Genomic DNA, 15,788 nt, shown 5'->3' with positions numbered 1-15,788 from the left:
ATGATCACATAGGAAACACCAGGACACTTCTTAAATTCAAAGTCCTATTTCCTGACTTTATAAACATAATATGATTTTTTTTTAAAAGGAAAAAAGATTTAGTGATGCCAATAAATATCGATGTATTCATAGTAGTATCGACTAGAAACGTTCCAGTACTTGGTATCATTACAGTGGATATCAGGTGTCGAGCCACCCATGGCATTTGTTTACATTCAGGAGTGCTATCTTTTGTTAGCGGTGAGCTATTGTATTTTCCTACGGTGTGTAGTGAAGCATGTTTAGCTATTATTCGTCCTACAGTGATAATGCTACTTGTAAGAAACTTACTTTATTTTTCACCATGAAGCGGGGGTTAGTGGTACATTTTAGAGGCGGTATACATCCATTAGTATTGTGGTACTAAACCAGTAGCGTACAATCCTAGTTACAGTATAAATATTTATAGTATTTTGGAATGAATTACCCATTTTTTGTTGTCCGTGAGCCTGAATTAGCGATTATTTGACGACTGCTTTGATGTCGCTGGTTAAAATGTTGACTCTTCACATCCTCGCCCAGTCAGAAGATGTTTTCTCTGCTCGGGTCGTGCTGGTGGGGCAGACTTGCAAAGTGCGGGCTCGCCTGCAGAAGACGATGAATCCTGCGCTCGCCTTCCCGGTGATGCGGGGCATAACTGTTGGACGGTTGCCTAGCAACAACAACAACTAATTTTGTATGCCGGCACAGTTTTGTGGGAGGATCACAGCGTCTCTCTGATGTGGTGACCGTCCTGATATCACTCTTTCAGACCAGGGAGGAAAATGAATAACCTTTGTTATCGTGACTTAATGTTGCTGTTTGAGGATAAAAAGTGATCGGACTGCAGGCCATTATTATCCAGTCCACAGGCACACATGGGGGATCTACACCTGTAGCCCCTGCTGCCCTGGGGCATACTTGCCGTCAGTGTGACCATTCCCATTTCTACACCTGTGTGGGCCACAGTGCTCTTGGACAAAAGGAAATTGGGTTTTGAACCGGCAACCCTCCAGGTACGGGACAAGCTCCCGAGGCTCCACTTCCGACAACGTACATGAATTTAGGTGCATTTCTTGAGAATGAAAGATACCCTATTAGCGGTGCTATATAACATAGTGCTACTATGTTTTAGAAGAAAAAAATACTTTTTTCCCATGTATAAGCCGCACCGGACTATAAACCGCAGGGATAAAACTGTATTATATAAGCCACGGCCATTACAATTTAGAAGGAAAACATTGTTTTCCATATATAAGCCGCACCGCACTATAGGGTGCAGGGTTCTACCCGCATTATATAAGCCTCACCTACAACGTTTTAGAAAAAATAATACTTTTTTCATGTATAAACTTCACTGGACTGTAAACCGCAGAACTAAAACCACTTTAGAAGGAAAAACTTTTTTTTTCAATGTATAAGCTGCACCGGACTATAAGCTGCAGGGCTAAAACTGCATTATATAAACCGCACCCACTACGATTTAGAAGGAAAAACATTCAAACCGTATTTATAAAAGCCTCGCCCACTATGATTTAGAACGAAAACATTTTTTTTTCCCATCAATAAGCCGCACCTGACTATAAACCTCAGGGCTAAAACCATATTATAAAAGCCACACCTACTACGTTTTACAAGAAAAAATACTTTTTTCATGTATAAACCGCACTGGACTATAAGTCTGAGGGCTAAAACCGCCTTTGGAAGGAAAAACTTTTTTATTCTCCATTTTTTTAAGCCACACCGGACTACAAAACCGCAGGGCTAAAACCGCATTTTATAAGCCACGGCCACTGCGACATAAAAGGAAAACATTGTTTTCCATATATAAGCCGCACCCAACTATAGGGTGCAGGGTTCTACCCGCATTATATAAGCCTCACCTACAACGTTTTAGAAAAAATAATACTTTTTTCATGTATAAACTTCACTGGACTGTAAACCGCAGAACTAAAACCACTTTAGAAGGAAAAACTTTTTTTTTCAATGTATAAGCTGCACCGGACTATAAGCTGCAGGGCTAAAACTGCATTATATAAACCGCACCCACTACGATTTAGAAGGAAAAACATTCAAACCGTATTTATAAAAGCCTCGCCCACTATGATTTAGAACGAAAACATTTTTTTTTCCCATCAATAAGCCGCACCTGACTATAAACCTCAGGGCTAAAACCATATTATAAAAGCCACACCTACTACGTTTTACAAGAAAAAATACTTTTTTCATGTATAAACCGCACTGGACTATAAGTCTGAGGGCTAAAACCGCCTTTGGAAGGAAAAACTTTTTTATTCTCCATTTTTTTAAGCCACACCGGACTACAAAACCGCAGGGCTAAAACCGCATTTTATAAGCCACGGCCACTGCGACATAAAAGGAAAACATTGTTTTCCATATATAAGCCGCACCCAACTATAAGCCGCAGGGATAAAACCGTATTATATAAGCCGCGCCCCCTACAATTTAGAAGGAAAACATTGCTTTCCATATATAAGCTGCACCGGACTATAAGCTGCAGGGTTCAAACAGTATTATATAAGCCGCACCTACTACGTTTTAGAAAAAAAAAAAAAACTTTTTTCATGTATAAGCTGCACCGAACTGTAAGCCGCAGGGCTAAAACCGCCTTTAGAAGGAAAAACATTTTTTTTCCCATTTTTTTAAGCTGCTCTGGACAATAAACCGCAGGGCTAAAACAGCATTAAATAAGCCGCGCCCACTAAAGTTAGAAGGAAAGACATTTTTTTCCATATATAGGCCGCGCCGGTCTATAAGATGCAGGGTTCAAACCGTATTATAAAAGCCTCGCCCACCACGATTTAGAAGGAAAACATTTTTTCCATGTATAAGCCGCACCGGACTATAAACCGCAGGGACAAAACCGTATTATATAAGCCGCGCCCACTACAATTTAGAAGGAAAACATAGCTTTTACATATATAAGCCGCACCGGACTATAGGGCGCAGGGTTCAAACCGTATTAAATAAGCCCCACCTACTACGTTTTAGAAATAAAAAATACTTTTTTCATGTATAAGCTGCACCGGACTGTAAGCCGCAGAACTAAAACCGCCTTTAGAAGGAAAAACATTTTTTTTTTTCCATTTTTTAAGATGCCCTGGACTATAAACTGCAGGGTTCAATCTGTATTATATAAGCCGCACCCACTAAAATTTAGAAGGAAAACATTGTTTTTACATATATAAGTCGCACAGGACTATGGGGCGCAGGGTTCAAACCATATTATATAAGCCGCACCTACTACGTTTTAGAAAAAAAAAAATACTTTTTTCATGTATAAGCTGCACCGGACTGTAAACCGCAGGGCTAAAACCACTTTAGAAGGAAAAACTTTTTTTTTTCAATGTATATGCTGCACCGGACTATAAGTTGCAGGGCTAAAACTGCATTATATAAACCGCACCCACTACGATTTAGAAGGAAAAACATTCAAACCGTATTTATAAAAGCCTCGCCCACTATGATTTAGAAAGAAAACATTTTTTTCCCCCATTAATAAGCCGCACCTGACTATAAGCCTCAGGGCTAAAACCGTATTATAAAAGCCACACCTACTACGTTTTACAAGAAAACATACTTTTTTCATGTATAAACCGCACTGGACTATAAGCCTGAGGGCTAAAACCGCCTTTGGAAGGAAAAACTTTTTTATTCTCCATTTTTTTAAGCCACACCGGACTAAAAAACCGCAGGGCTAAAACCGCATTATATAAGCCACGGCCACTGCGATATAAAAGGAAAATGTTTTCCATATATAAGCCGCACCAGACTATAAGCCGCAGGGATAAAACCGTATTATATAAGCCGCGCCCACCACAATTCAAAAGGAAAACATTTCTTTCCATATATAAGCCGCACCGGACTTTAGGCCGCAGGGTTCAAACCGTATTATATAAGCCGCACCTACTACGTTTTAGAAAAAAAAAATACTTTTTTCATGTATAAGCTGCACCGGACTGTAAGCCGCAGGGCTAAAACCTCCTTTAGAAGGAAAAACTTTTTTTTTCTCCATTTTTTTAAGCTGTCCTGGACAATAAACCGCAGGGCTAAAACTGCATTAAATAAGCCGCGCCCACTAAAGTTAGAAGGAAAGACATTTTTTTTCCATATATAAGCCGCGCTGGACTATAAACTGCAGGGTTCAAACTGTATTATAAAAGCCTCGCCCACTACGATTTAGAAGGAAACATTTATTTCCATGTATAAACCGCACCGGACTATAAGCCGCCGGGATAAAAGCGTATTATATAAGCCGCGCCCACTACAATCTAGAAGGAAGACATTGTTTTTACATATATAAGTCGCACCGGACTATATGGTGCAGGGTTCAAACCGTATTATATAAGCCGCACCTACTATGTTTTAAAAATAAATAAATACTTTTTTCATGTATAAACTGCACCGGACTGTAAGCCGCAGGCCTAAAACCACTTTAGAAGGAAAAACTTTGTTTTCAATTTATAAGCTGCACCGGACAATAAACTGCAGGGCTAAAACTGCATTATATAAACCGCACCCACTATGATTTAGAAGGAAAAACATTCAAACCGTATTTATAAAAGCCTCGCCCACTATGATTTAGAAGGAAAACGTTTTTTTTTTTCCCATCAATAAGCCGCACCTGACTATAAGCCTCAAGGCTAAAACCGTAATATAAAAGCCACACCTACTACGTTTTACAAGAAAAAATACTTTTTTCATGTATAAACCGCACTGGACTATAAGTCTGAGGGCTAAAACCGCCTTTGGAAGGAAACACTTTTCTATTCTCCATTTTTTAAGCCACACCGGACTACAAAACCGCAGGGCTACAACCGCATTTTATAAGCCACGGCCACTGCGATATAAAAGGAAAACATTGTTTTCCATATATACGCCGCACCGGACTATAAGCTGCAGGGATAAAACCGTATTATATAAGCCGCGCCCACTACAATTTAGAAGGAAAACATTTCTTTCCATATATAAGCCGCACCGGACTATAGGGTGCAGGATTCAAACCGTATTATATAAGCCGCACCTACTACGTTTTAGAAAAAAAATAAGTTTTTCATGTATAAGCTGCACCTGACTGTAAGCCGCAGAACTAAAACCGCCTTTAGAAGGAAAAACATTTTTTTCCCCATTTTTTAAGATGCCCTGGACAATAAACCGCAGGGCTAAAACTGCATTATATAAGCCGCGCCCACCAAAGTTAGAAGGAAAGACATTTTTTTCCATATATAAGCCGCGCCGGACTATAAACTGCGGGCTTCAAACTGTATTATAAAAGCCTCGCCCACCACGATTTAGGAGGAATAACAGTGTTTCCATGTATAAACCGCACCGGACTATAAGCCGCAGGGATAAAACCGTATTATATAAACCGCGCCCACTACAATTTAGAAGGAAAACATTGTTTTCCATATATAAGCCGCACCGCACTATAGGGCGCAGGGTTCAAACCGCATTATATAAGCCGCACCTACAACGTTTTAGAAAAAAAAATACTTTTTTCATGTATAAACTTCACTGGACTGTAAACCGCAGAACTAAAACCACTTTAGAAGGAAAAACTTTTTTTTTCAATGTATAAGCTGCACCGGACTATAAGCTGCAGGGCTAAAACTGCATTATATAAACCGCACCCACTACGATTTAGAAGGAAAAACATTCAAACCGTATTTATAAAAGCCTCGCCCACTATGATTTAGAAGGAAAACATTTTTTTTTCCCATCAATAAGCCTCACCTGACTATAAACCTCAAGGCTAAAACCATATTATAAAAGCCACACCTACTACGTTTTACAAGAAAAAATACTTTTTTCATGTATAAACCGCACTGGACTATTAGTCTCAGGGCTAAAACCGCCTTTGGAAGGAAAAACTTTTTTATTCTCCATTTTTTTAAGCCACACCGGACTACAAAACCGCAGGGCTAAAACCGCATTATATAAGCCACGGCCACTGCAATATAAAAGGAAAGCATTGTTTCCCATATATAAGCCGCACCGGACTATAAGCCGCACCTACCACCTTTTAGAATAAACAAATACTATTTTTTCCCTGCATAAACTGCACTGGACTGAAAGCCTCAGGGCATTATATAAGCTGCGCCCACTACGATTTAGAAGGAAAAAACATTTATTTCCATGTATAAACCGCACCGGACTATAAGCCTCAGGGCTAAAACTGCATTATATAAGCCGCGCCCAACACGATTTAGAAGGAACATTTTTTTTTTCCATATATAAGCCACACCATACTATAAGCCGCAGGGTACAAACTGTATTATATAGGCTGCACCTATTACGTTTTAGAAGAAAAAAAATACTTTTTTCCATGTATAAACTGCACCGGACTATAAGCTGCAGGGCTAAGAACGCATTATATAAGCCGCGCACACAACAATATAGAAGGAAATCCATTTTTTTTTCTCCATATATAAGCTACACCGGGCTATTAGCTGCAGGGCTAGAACCACATTATATAAGCTGCGCTCACTACGATTTTGAAGGAAAACATTTTTTCCATATACAAGCTGCACCAGACTATAAGCCGTACCTACTACTTTTTAGTATAATCAAATACTATTTTGTTCCATATATAAGCCACACCAGACTATAAGCTGTTGGGCTAAAACCGCATTATATAAGCTGCACATACTACATTTTATAAGGGGAAAAAAAAAATGTTTTTCATGTATAAGCCGCACTGGACTATAACCTGCAGGGCTAAAACTGCCTTTAGAAGGAAAAACATTTATTTTACAATTTTTTTAAGCCACATCGGACTATAAATCGCAGGGCTGCATTATATAAGCCGCGCCCACTACGATTTAGAAGGAAAAACATTTTTACCGTATTTAAGGCACGCCGGACTATAAGCCAGAGAGTTTAAACTGTACTATAAAAGCCTCGCGCTCCACGATTTAAAAGGAAAACATTGTTTTCCATGTATAAACCGTACCGGAATATAAACCGCAGGGCTGAAACTGCATTATAAAAGCTGCGCCCACTACGATTTAGAAGGAAAAGACATGTTTTCCTATGTATAAGCCGTACCAGACTTTAAGCCGCACCTACTACCTTTTAGAATAAATAAATACTATTTTTTTCCATGTATAAACCGCACCAGACTATAAACTGCAGGGCTAAAACCGCATTATATAAGCCGCGCCCACTAGGATTTAGAAGGAAAAAACATTTATTTCCATCTATAAGCCGCACTGGACTATAAACCCCAGGGCTAAAACTGTATTATATAAGCCGCGCCTACTACGATTTAGAAGGAAAAAACAGTTATTTCCATGTATAAACCGCACCAGATTGTAAACTGTAGGGCTAAAACCACATTATATAAGCCCCACCGACTACGATTTAGAAGGAAAAACATTTTTTCCCCATATACTGTATAAGCTGCACCGGACTATAAACCGCAAGGTTCAAACCGTATTATATAAGCCGCGCCCACTACCTTTTAGGAGGAAAACATTGTATTCCACATATAAGCTGCTCTGAACTGTAAGTCGCAGGGCTAAAATTGCATTATGTAAGCCGCACCCCCGTGACCCTGAAAGGGACAAACGGTAGGAAATGGATGGATGGATGGAAAATATTAATTGGATGAACAAAACAAAAAGAATCTTACATGTCTCACATTCGAGCTTTAGAACCATCCATCCATCCATTTGCTACCTCTTGTCCATTTCAGTCGCTGGAGCCTATATCAGCTGCATTCGGGTGGAAGGCGGCGTACACCCTGGACAAGTCGCCACCTCATCACAGGGCCAACACAGATAGACAACATTCACACTCACATTCACATGCTAGGGACCATTTAGTGTTGCCAATTAACCTATCCCCAGGTGCATGTCTTTGGAGGTGGGAGGGGCCTATCCCCAGGTGCAAGTCTTTGGAGGTGGGAGGGGCCTATCCCCAGGTGTATGTCTTTGGAGGTGGGAGGGGCGTATCCCCAGGTGTATGTCTTTGTAGGTGGGAGGGGCCTATCCCCAGGTACATGTCTTTGGAGTTGGGAGGGGCCTCTCCCAAAGTGCATGTTTTTGGAGGTGGGAGGGGCCTATCCCCAGGTGTATGTCTTTGGAGGTGGGAGGGGCATATCTCCAGGTGTATGTCTTTGGAGGTGGGAGGGGCCTATCCCCAGGTACATGTCTTTGGAGGTGGGAGGGGCCTATCCCCAAGTGCATGTTTTTGGAGGTGGGAGGGAACTATCCCCAGGTGCATGTCTTTGGAGGTGGGAGGGGCGTATCCCCAGGTGCATGTCTTTGGAGGTGGGAGGGGCCTATTCCCAGGTGCATGTCTTTGGAGGTGGGAGGAGCCTATCATCAGTTGCCTGTCTTTGGAGGTGGGAGGGGCCTATCATCAGGTACATGTCTTTGGAGGTGGGAGGGGCCTATCCCCAGGTGCATGTCTTTGGAGATGGGAGGGGCCTATCATCAGGTGCATGTCTTTGGAGATGGGAGGGGCCTATCCCCAGGTGCGTGTCTTTGGAGGTGGGAGGGGCCTATCATCAGGTGCATGTCTTTGGAGGTGGGAGGGGCATATCCCCAGGTGCATATCTTTGGAGGTGGGAGGAGCCTATCCCCAGGTGTGTGTCTTTGGAGGTGGGAGGGGCCTATACCCAGGTGCCTGTCTTTGGAGGTGGGAGGGGCCTATACCCAGGTGCGTGTCTTTGGAGGTGGGAGGAGCCTATCCCCAGGTGCATGTCTTTGGAGGTGGGAGGGCCCTATTCCCAGGTGCATGTCTTTGGAGGTGGGAGGAGCCTATCATCAGTTGCCTGTCTTTGGAGGTGGGAGGGGCCTATCATCAGGTACATGTCTTTGGAGGTGGGAGGGGCCTATCCACAGGTGCATGTCTTTGGAGGTGGGAGAGGCCTATCCCCAGGTGCATGTCTTTGGAGATGGGAGGGGCCTATCATCAGGTGCATGTCTTTGGAGGTGGGAGGGACCTATCCCCAGGTGCATGTCTTTGGAGGTGGGAGGAGCCTATCCCCAGGTGCATATCGTTGGAGGGGCCTATCCCCAGGTGCATGTCTTTGGAGATGGGAGGGGCCTATCCCCAGGTGCGTGTCTTTGGAGGTGGGAGGGCCTATCATCAGGTGCATGTCTTTGGAGGTGGGAGGGGCATATCCCCAGGTGCATGTCTTTGGAGGTGGGAGGAGCCTATCCCCAGGTGTGTGTCTTTGGAGGTGGGAGGGGCCTATACCCAGGTGCCTGTCTTTGGAGGTGGGAGGGGCCTATACCCAGGTGCGTGTCTTTGGAGGTGGGAGGAGCCTATCCCCAGGTGCATGTCTTTGGAGGTGGGAGGGGCCTATCCCCAGGTGCATGTCTTTGGAGGTGGGAGGGGCCTATCCCCAGGTGCATGTCTTTGGAGGTGGGAGGGGCCTATCCGCAGGTGCATGTCTTTGGAGGTGGGAGGAAGCCAGCGTAGAACCCAGACAGTCATTTGGAGGATATGCAAACTCCACACAGAAAGATCCGGATTGAACCCAGACCTTCGTACTGTGAGGCACTTGCACTAACCCCTGTTCCACCGTGCTGCCCTTTAGAAGCAGGACAATGATATTTCAGGAAGCATGGTGGTCTGGGATCCTAGTTGTGTTGTCGTACAACTTGCCATTTCTCTGAGACCTTGTGCTTTAATTGCGGTCGACGAATCTCCTCGTTCCTATTTGCCGCGATAGTTCCAGGCGCACGACTCTGTCTCGAAACCAGGAGCAACAATTGTCAGTGCAAGGAGTCGATCCACGGGGGAACTGGCAGCTGCCAGACATGTACAGTTGCTAGGTAACCTGGGGGGAAAAAAGCGATTGGCGTGTCACGGCGCACTGACAATCGGCGTCTTTGATGAAAAGTGTTTGCCAACGCACCGCGCTGTTCCCTTGACTGAAGCCCCGACAGTAATAAAACTGTTCCTTGTCTTGTTTTTTATCCCGCAGACCGGCAGGAAGGAGAAAGGAGACCCTCTGAACTCGGCCATAGACAAGATGACCAAGAAGACCCGGGACCTGCGTCGACAGGTAAGCGGTGTTCACCTGCAATGTCGGCCTAGTTGGATGTGTCAGCAAAGGTTAGCCACTCCCACTGCGGCGTTTTGTTGAAAATGTTGAAAAAGCCATCTTGGACCATGAATACAAAAAAAGTGATTAGTCTGGAGCTGCAAAACATTGAAAGTCTAATATAATTCTGATAATGAAGACAACACATGATGTAAATGTCTATATTAGCTATATTAGCCTACCATCAAAATGACTTTAAAAGTCTTATATAAGTGTTATAATGAAGACAACACATGATGTAAGTGTCTATATAAGCTATATTAGCCTACTATCACAATGACTTTAAAAGTCTTATATAAGTGTTATAATGAAGACAACACATGATGTAAGTGTCTATATTAGCCTACTATCATAATGACTTTAAAAGTCGTATATTAGTGTTATAATGAAGACAACACATGATGTAAGTGTCTATATTAGCCTACTATCAAAATGACTTTACAAGTCTTATATAAATGGTATAATAAAGACAACACATGATGTAAGTGTCTATATTAGCTATATTAGCCTACTATCAAAATGACTTTAAAAGTCTTATGTAAGTATTATAATGAAGACAACACATGATGTAAGTGTCTATATTTGCTATATTAGCCTACTATCAGAATTAGTTTTAAAAGTCTTATATAAGTGTTATAATGAACACAACACATGATATAAGTGCCTATATTAGTTATATTAGCCTACTATCAAAATGACTTTAAAAGTTTTATATAAGTGTTATAGTGAAGGCAACACATGACGTAAGTGTCTATATTAGCTTTATTAGCCTACTATCAAAATTACTTTAAAAGTGTTACATCGTGTTGTCTTCATTATAACACTTATATAAGTGTCTATATTGTCTATATTAGCCTACTGTCATAATGACTTTAAAAGTCGTATATTAGTGTTATAATGAAGACAACACATGATGTAAGTGTCTATATTAGCTATATTAGCCTACTATCAAAATTACTTTAAAAGTCTTATATAAGTGTTATAATGAAGACAACACATGATGTAAGTGTCTTTATTTGCTATGTTAGCCTACTATCAAAATGATTTTAAAATTCTTATATCAGAATAAGTGTTATAATGAAGACAACACATGATGTAAGTGTCTATATTTGCTATATTAGCCTACTATCAAAATGACTCTAAAAGTATGTATTAAATAAGTGTTATAATGAAGACAACACATGATGTAAGTGACTGTATTATTTATATTAGCCTACAATCAAAATGACTTTAAAAGTATTATATAAGTGTCAAAATGAAGACAACACATGAGGTAAGTTTATATTAGATCAGAGGAGATAATGTTTGAAAAAAAGTGACAGGTTTTTCCAAACTTTTGTTTTGAAGGGGTAATTGCCAACTTCCTGTTGATTTTTGCTGAAGGATGTCAATAAATGAAATGTAGGTCTAAGTGAGACCTACATAGAGGTTTCTAAGACATTCCTACTGGAAGTTACAAGCAGTTTTGTCTGTGTTTTCTTCCCTAGAGCAATTTTGGCTGTTTTATTCTTAGGGGGCGCTAGAGCGCATTTTTGAGTTTTTGGGTTTGGGTTTTTTATTAGATCGCAGTTTTCACCAGTCCTGATGTGTGTGTCCAGTTTGGTGAGTTTTGAAGCATTTTAAGCGGGTCAAATTACAGCTCAAAGAGGCAAAAATGACATATTTTAGAAAACTTTTGTTTTGAAGGGGTTTTTGCCATGTAAGTGTATGAAATCTAGGTCTAAGTCAGACCCACATAGATGTTTTTGTTTCACGTCTCTACGACATTCCTAACGGAAGTTACAAGCAGTTTTGTCTGTGTTTTTTCCTAGGTGGCGCTAGAGCGCAATTTTGAGTTTTGGAGTTTGTTTTTTTTATTAGATGGCAATTTTTACCAGTCCTGGTGTGTGTGTCAAATATGGTGAGTTTTGAAGCATATTAAGAGGGTCAAATTACAGCTCAAATAGGCGGCCGAATAATAAAGAATAATAATAATAATAAAACCTTAAAAATACAATAGAGTCCTCTGTTCCAAAGGGACATTTGTTCCTAATGATTGAGCTAAACAAGATAGTGCTAAAGTGAACGGGGTTGAATGGAAAGTTAAAAAAAAAGAAAAAAAAGGCTGCTGATGGTGTGTTTGACGGAAAAGCCGCTGGAATAAGATACAGTAGTAAATGCTGTACCACATCTTAAAGCCACTGTAGCTGTTTGCAGTGCATTGTATTGTGTTATTTTACGTACAATATTTATTATCTAAAATGATATTTTCTTGTTTAAAAATGACATCTGTGTTCTTTTACGTACAATATTTGTTATCTAAAATGATTTTTTCTCTTGTTTAAAAATGGCTTTGTGGTATTTTTTAGGAGCGCTGACCAGATTATTATTTTGCTAAAATGAATTTGAAAAGAAGCCATTGAAGTAATAGACAAGTATTTTGTATTTGAGACACAGCCTGACGTTTTTTGTCCTTTCAGTGACTTTTTCCTCTACTTTTGGCCATCATTCTACTTTTATACATCACTTTTTTGAAGAGGGCTTTTGTCATGTTACATTTGTACATATTTTACTGACTTTAATAAGTCATTTTACTCATTTACACCTGCGACATTATCTCATAAAAAAGCCTTCAAAGGAGTCAAATCGAAAAAAACAAAAAAACTTGTTTAGAACTAAAGTTTGTAGTGGAAAAAAATGTAAAATAATTCCAGAAGGTATGTTCACTCATCCCAAAGAAGGTTTTTAATGAAGATAATTCCCCAGAGGGTTACTGGACTGACAGTGAGGTAGTGAGAGTAAATATTGCCACTAGAAATGACTTTATTAGCAGTTGAGGGTATTTATTCATGGACATACTCTGGGTCCTATCCAGTCTTTTATGCACTCAGTTAATGTTGCAGAACTATTTGAATGTATTATTGTTCATTGTGTTCTTTTATTATTTGTCAGTATCAAGCAGTTCAAATCTTTAAAAAAAAAGTTGACGGAAAAAATGTTGTTTTTTTTAAAACTTCAGGAAGATTGATGAATATTAAAACAATCATGATAACATTATATGTTGTACGTTTATTTATATGTATTTATGTAAATATTTTTGGTTTCTTTAAACATTGATAAGGATATAATGTTGTGCATTTTATAGACATATCAGTGGAACCTCGATTTACAAACCTAATTGGTTCTTGGACATAGGTTGTCGATAGGAACTTTTGCATAGTGAAGCAAAGTTCCACATACAAAATGCAAACATGAATAGTTGGTACTAACTTTGAAAAAAGCCCCTATTTTAGTAAAATAATGCAGACCTTGAAGACATTATAATGTATATATATATACATAAATACTTAACATTTTACTCTTTAATAATTTTTTAATATACTAAATGATTGTAGCAACGTTTTTGTGTGGGTACGTGTGTTTAAAGTTGAGCTAACCGTTGATGTTGACTTATTTTGATAATGACTTAATTGTTGATCTATTACCCTCTTATTATGTTTGTTTAATATATATATATATATATATATATATATATATATATATATATATATATATATATGTATATATATATATATATATTATATATATATATATATATATATATATATATATATATAGGGCTGTGAATCTTTGGGTGTCCCTTGATTCGATTCAATATCGATTCTTGGGGTCACGATTTGATAATATATCGATTTTTTTCGATTCGATTCTCGATTCAAAAATTATATTTTTCCGATTCAAAAGGGTTCTGTATTCATTCAATACATAGGATTTCAGCAGGATCTACCCCAGTCTGCTGACATGCTAAAAGAGTAGTAGATTAAAAAAAAAAAATTTTTTTTTATAATTGTATCAACTGATTGCAATAATGTAAATTTGTTTTAACTACTCAGAGTAATACAAACCCCGTTTCCATATGAGTTGTGAAATTGTGTTAGATGTAAATATAAACAGAATACAATGATTTGCACATTATTTTCAACCCATATTCAGTTGAATATGCTACAAAGACAACATATTTCATGTTCAAACTCATAATTTGTATATTTTGTTGTTTTCTTACTGTACTGAAAATAAACCCAACCGTCACCTCTGAACCGAGGTACGTACAAAACTAAAATTTTTGTGTACCGTTACACCCCTATTGAATAATGATCTCAGCGATTTTTAGCGATATAACGGAGATGAAAGAAGGCAGTTCTGGTAACTCTCTTAATGTGTGACTCAAAGGAGACAGTTGGATGAAAGATAATACCCATATTCCTAACGAGTCGCCTTGTGTCATTGTTTGCTTGTCAAATGTTAAGGTGGTATTGTTAAATAGATGTGTAATTACAAACCCCGTTTCCATTAGTTGGGAAATTGTGTTAGATGTAAATATAAACAGAATACAATGATTTGAAAATCCTTTTCAACCCATATTCAGTTGAATATGCTACAAAGACAACATATTTGATGTTCAAACTCATAAATGTTTTGCAAATAATAATTAACTTAGAATGTCATGGCTGCAACACGTGCAAAAGTAGATGGGAAAGGGCATGTTCACCACTGTGTTACATCACCTTTTCTTTTAACGACACTCAATAAACATTTGGGAACTGTCGTTCAACTGTCCGGGGTCTCCGCTGTCGTATTTTACGCTTCATAATGCGCCACACATTTTCCATGGGAGACAGGTCTGGACTGCAGGCGGGTCAGGAAAATACCCGCACCTGTTTTTTACAAGGCCAAGCTGTTGTAACACGTGCTGAATGTGGCTTGGCATTGTCTTGCTGAAATAAGCAGGGGCGTCCATGAAAAATACGGCACATAGATGGCAGCATATGTTGTTCCAAAACCTGTATGTACCTTTCAGCATTAATGGTGCCTTCACAGATGTGTAAGTTACCCATGCCTTGGACACTAATGCACCCCCATACCATCACACATGCTGGCTTTTGAACTTTGCGTCGATAACAGTCTGGATGGTTTGCTTCCCCTTTGGTCTGGATGAAATGATGTTGAATATTTCCAAAAACAATTTGAAATGTGGACTCGGTGGACCACAGAACACTTTTCCACTTTGCATCAGTCCATCTTAGATGATCTCCGGCCCAGAGACGCCGGCGGCGTTTCTGGATGTTGTTGATAAATCGCTTTCATTTTGCATAGTACAGCTTTAACTTGCACTTACAGATGTAGCGACCAACTGTATTTAATGACAGTGGTTTTCTGAAGTGTTCATGTGGTGATATCCTTTAGAGATTGATGTTCGTTTTCGATACAGTGCCGTCTGAGGGATTAAAGGTCACGGTCATTCAATGTTGGTTTCCGGCCATGCCGCTTACGTGGAGTGATTTCTCCAGATTCTCTGAACCTTTTGATGATATTATGGAGCGTAGATGTTGAAATCCCTAAATTTCTTGCAATTGCACTTTGAGAAACGTTGTTCTTAAACTGTTTGACTATTTGCTCACGCAGTTGTGGACAAAGGGGTGTACCTCGCCCCATCCTTTCTTGTGAAAGACTGAGCATTTTTTGGGAAGCTGTTTTTATAGCCAATCATGGCACCCACCTGTTCCCAATTAGCCTGCACACCTGTGGGATGTTCCAAATTAGTGTTTGATGAGCATTCCTCAACTTTATCAGTATTTATTGCCACCTTTCCCAACTTCTTTGTCACGTGTTGCTGGCATCAAATTGTAAAGTTAATGATTTTTTGAAGAAA

The 15,788-nt window shown here is 39.7% G+C and overlaps 1 protein-coding gene across 2 annotated transcripts in view; it reads left to right on the top strand.

The window, feature by feature from the left end:
* Nucleotides 1–15,788, top strand: part of ctnna2 (catenin (cadherin-associated protein), alpha 2) — an 820,127-nt gene that overhangs the window by 493,088 nt on the left and 311,251 nt on the right. For both annotated transcript variants that reach the window (XM_061880696.1, XM_061880697.1), the window contains exon 8: nucleotides 9,980–10,060. In XM_061880696.1, coding sequence (XP_061736680.1) covers nucleotides 9,980–10,060 — 81 coding nt within the window. The remainder of the gene's footprint in view (nucleotides 1–9,979; nucleotides 10,061–15,788) is intronic.

This window comes from Nerophis ophidion, linkage group LG20 (assembly GCF_033978795.1).
Source record: "Nerophis ophidion isolate RoL-2023_Sa linkage group LG20, RoL_Noph_v1.0, whole genome shotgun sequence".
NCBI lineage: Eukaryota > Metazoa > Chordata > Actinopteri > Syngnathiformes > Syngnathidae > Nerophis > Nerophis ophidion.
This window is presented reverse-complemented; position numbering and strand designations above follow the sequence as displayed.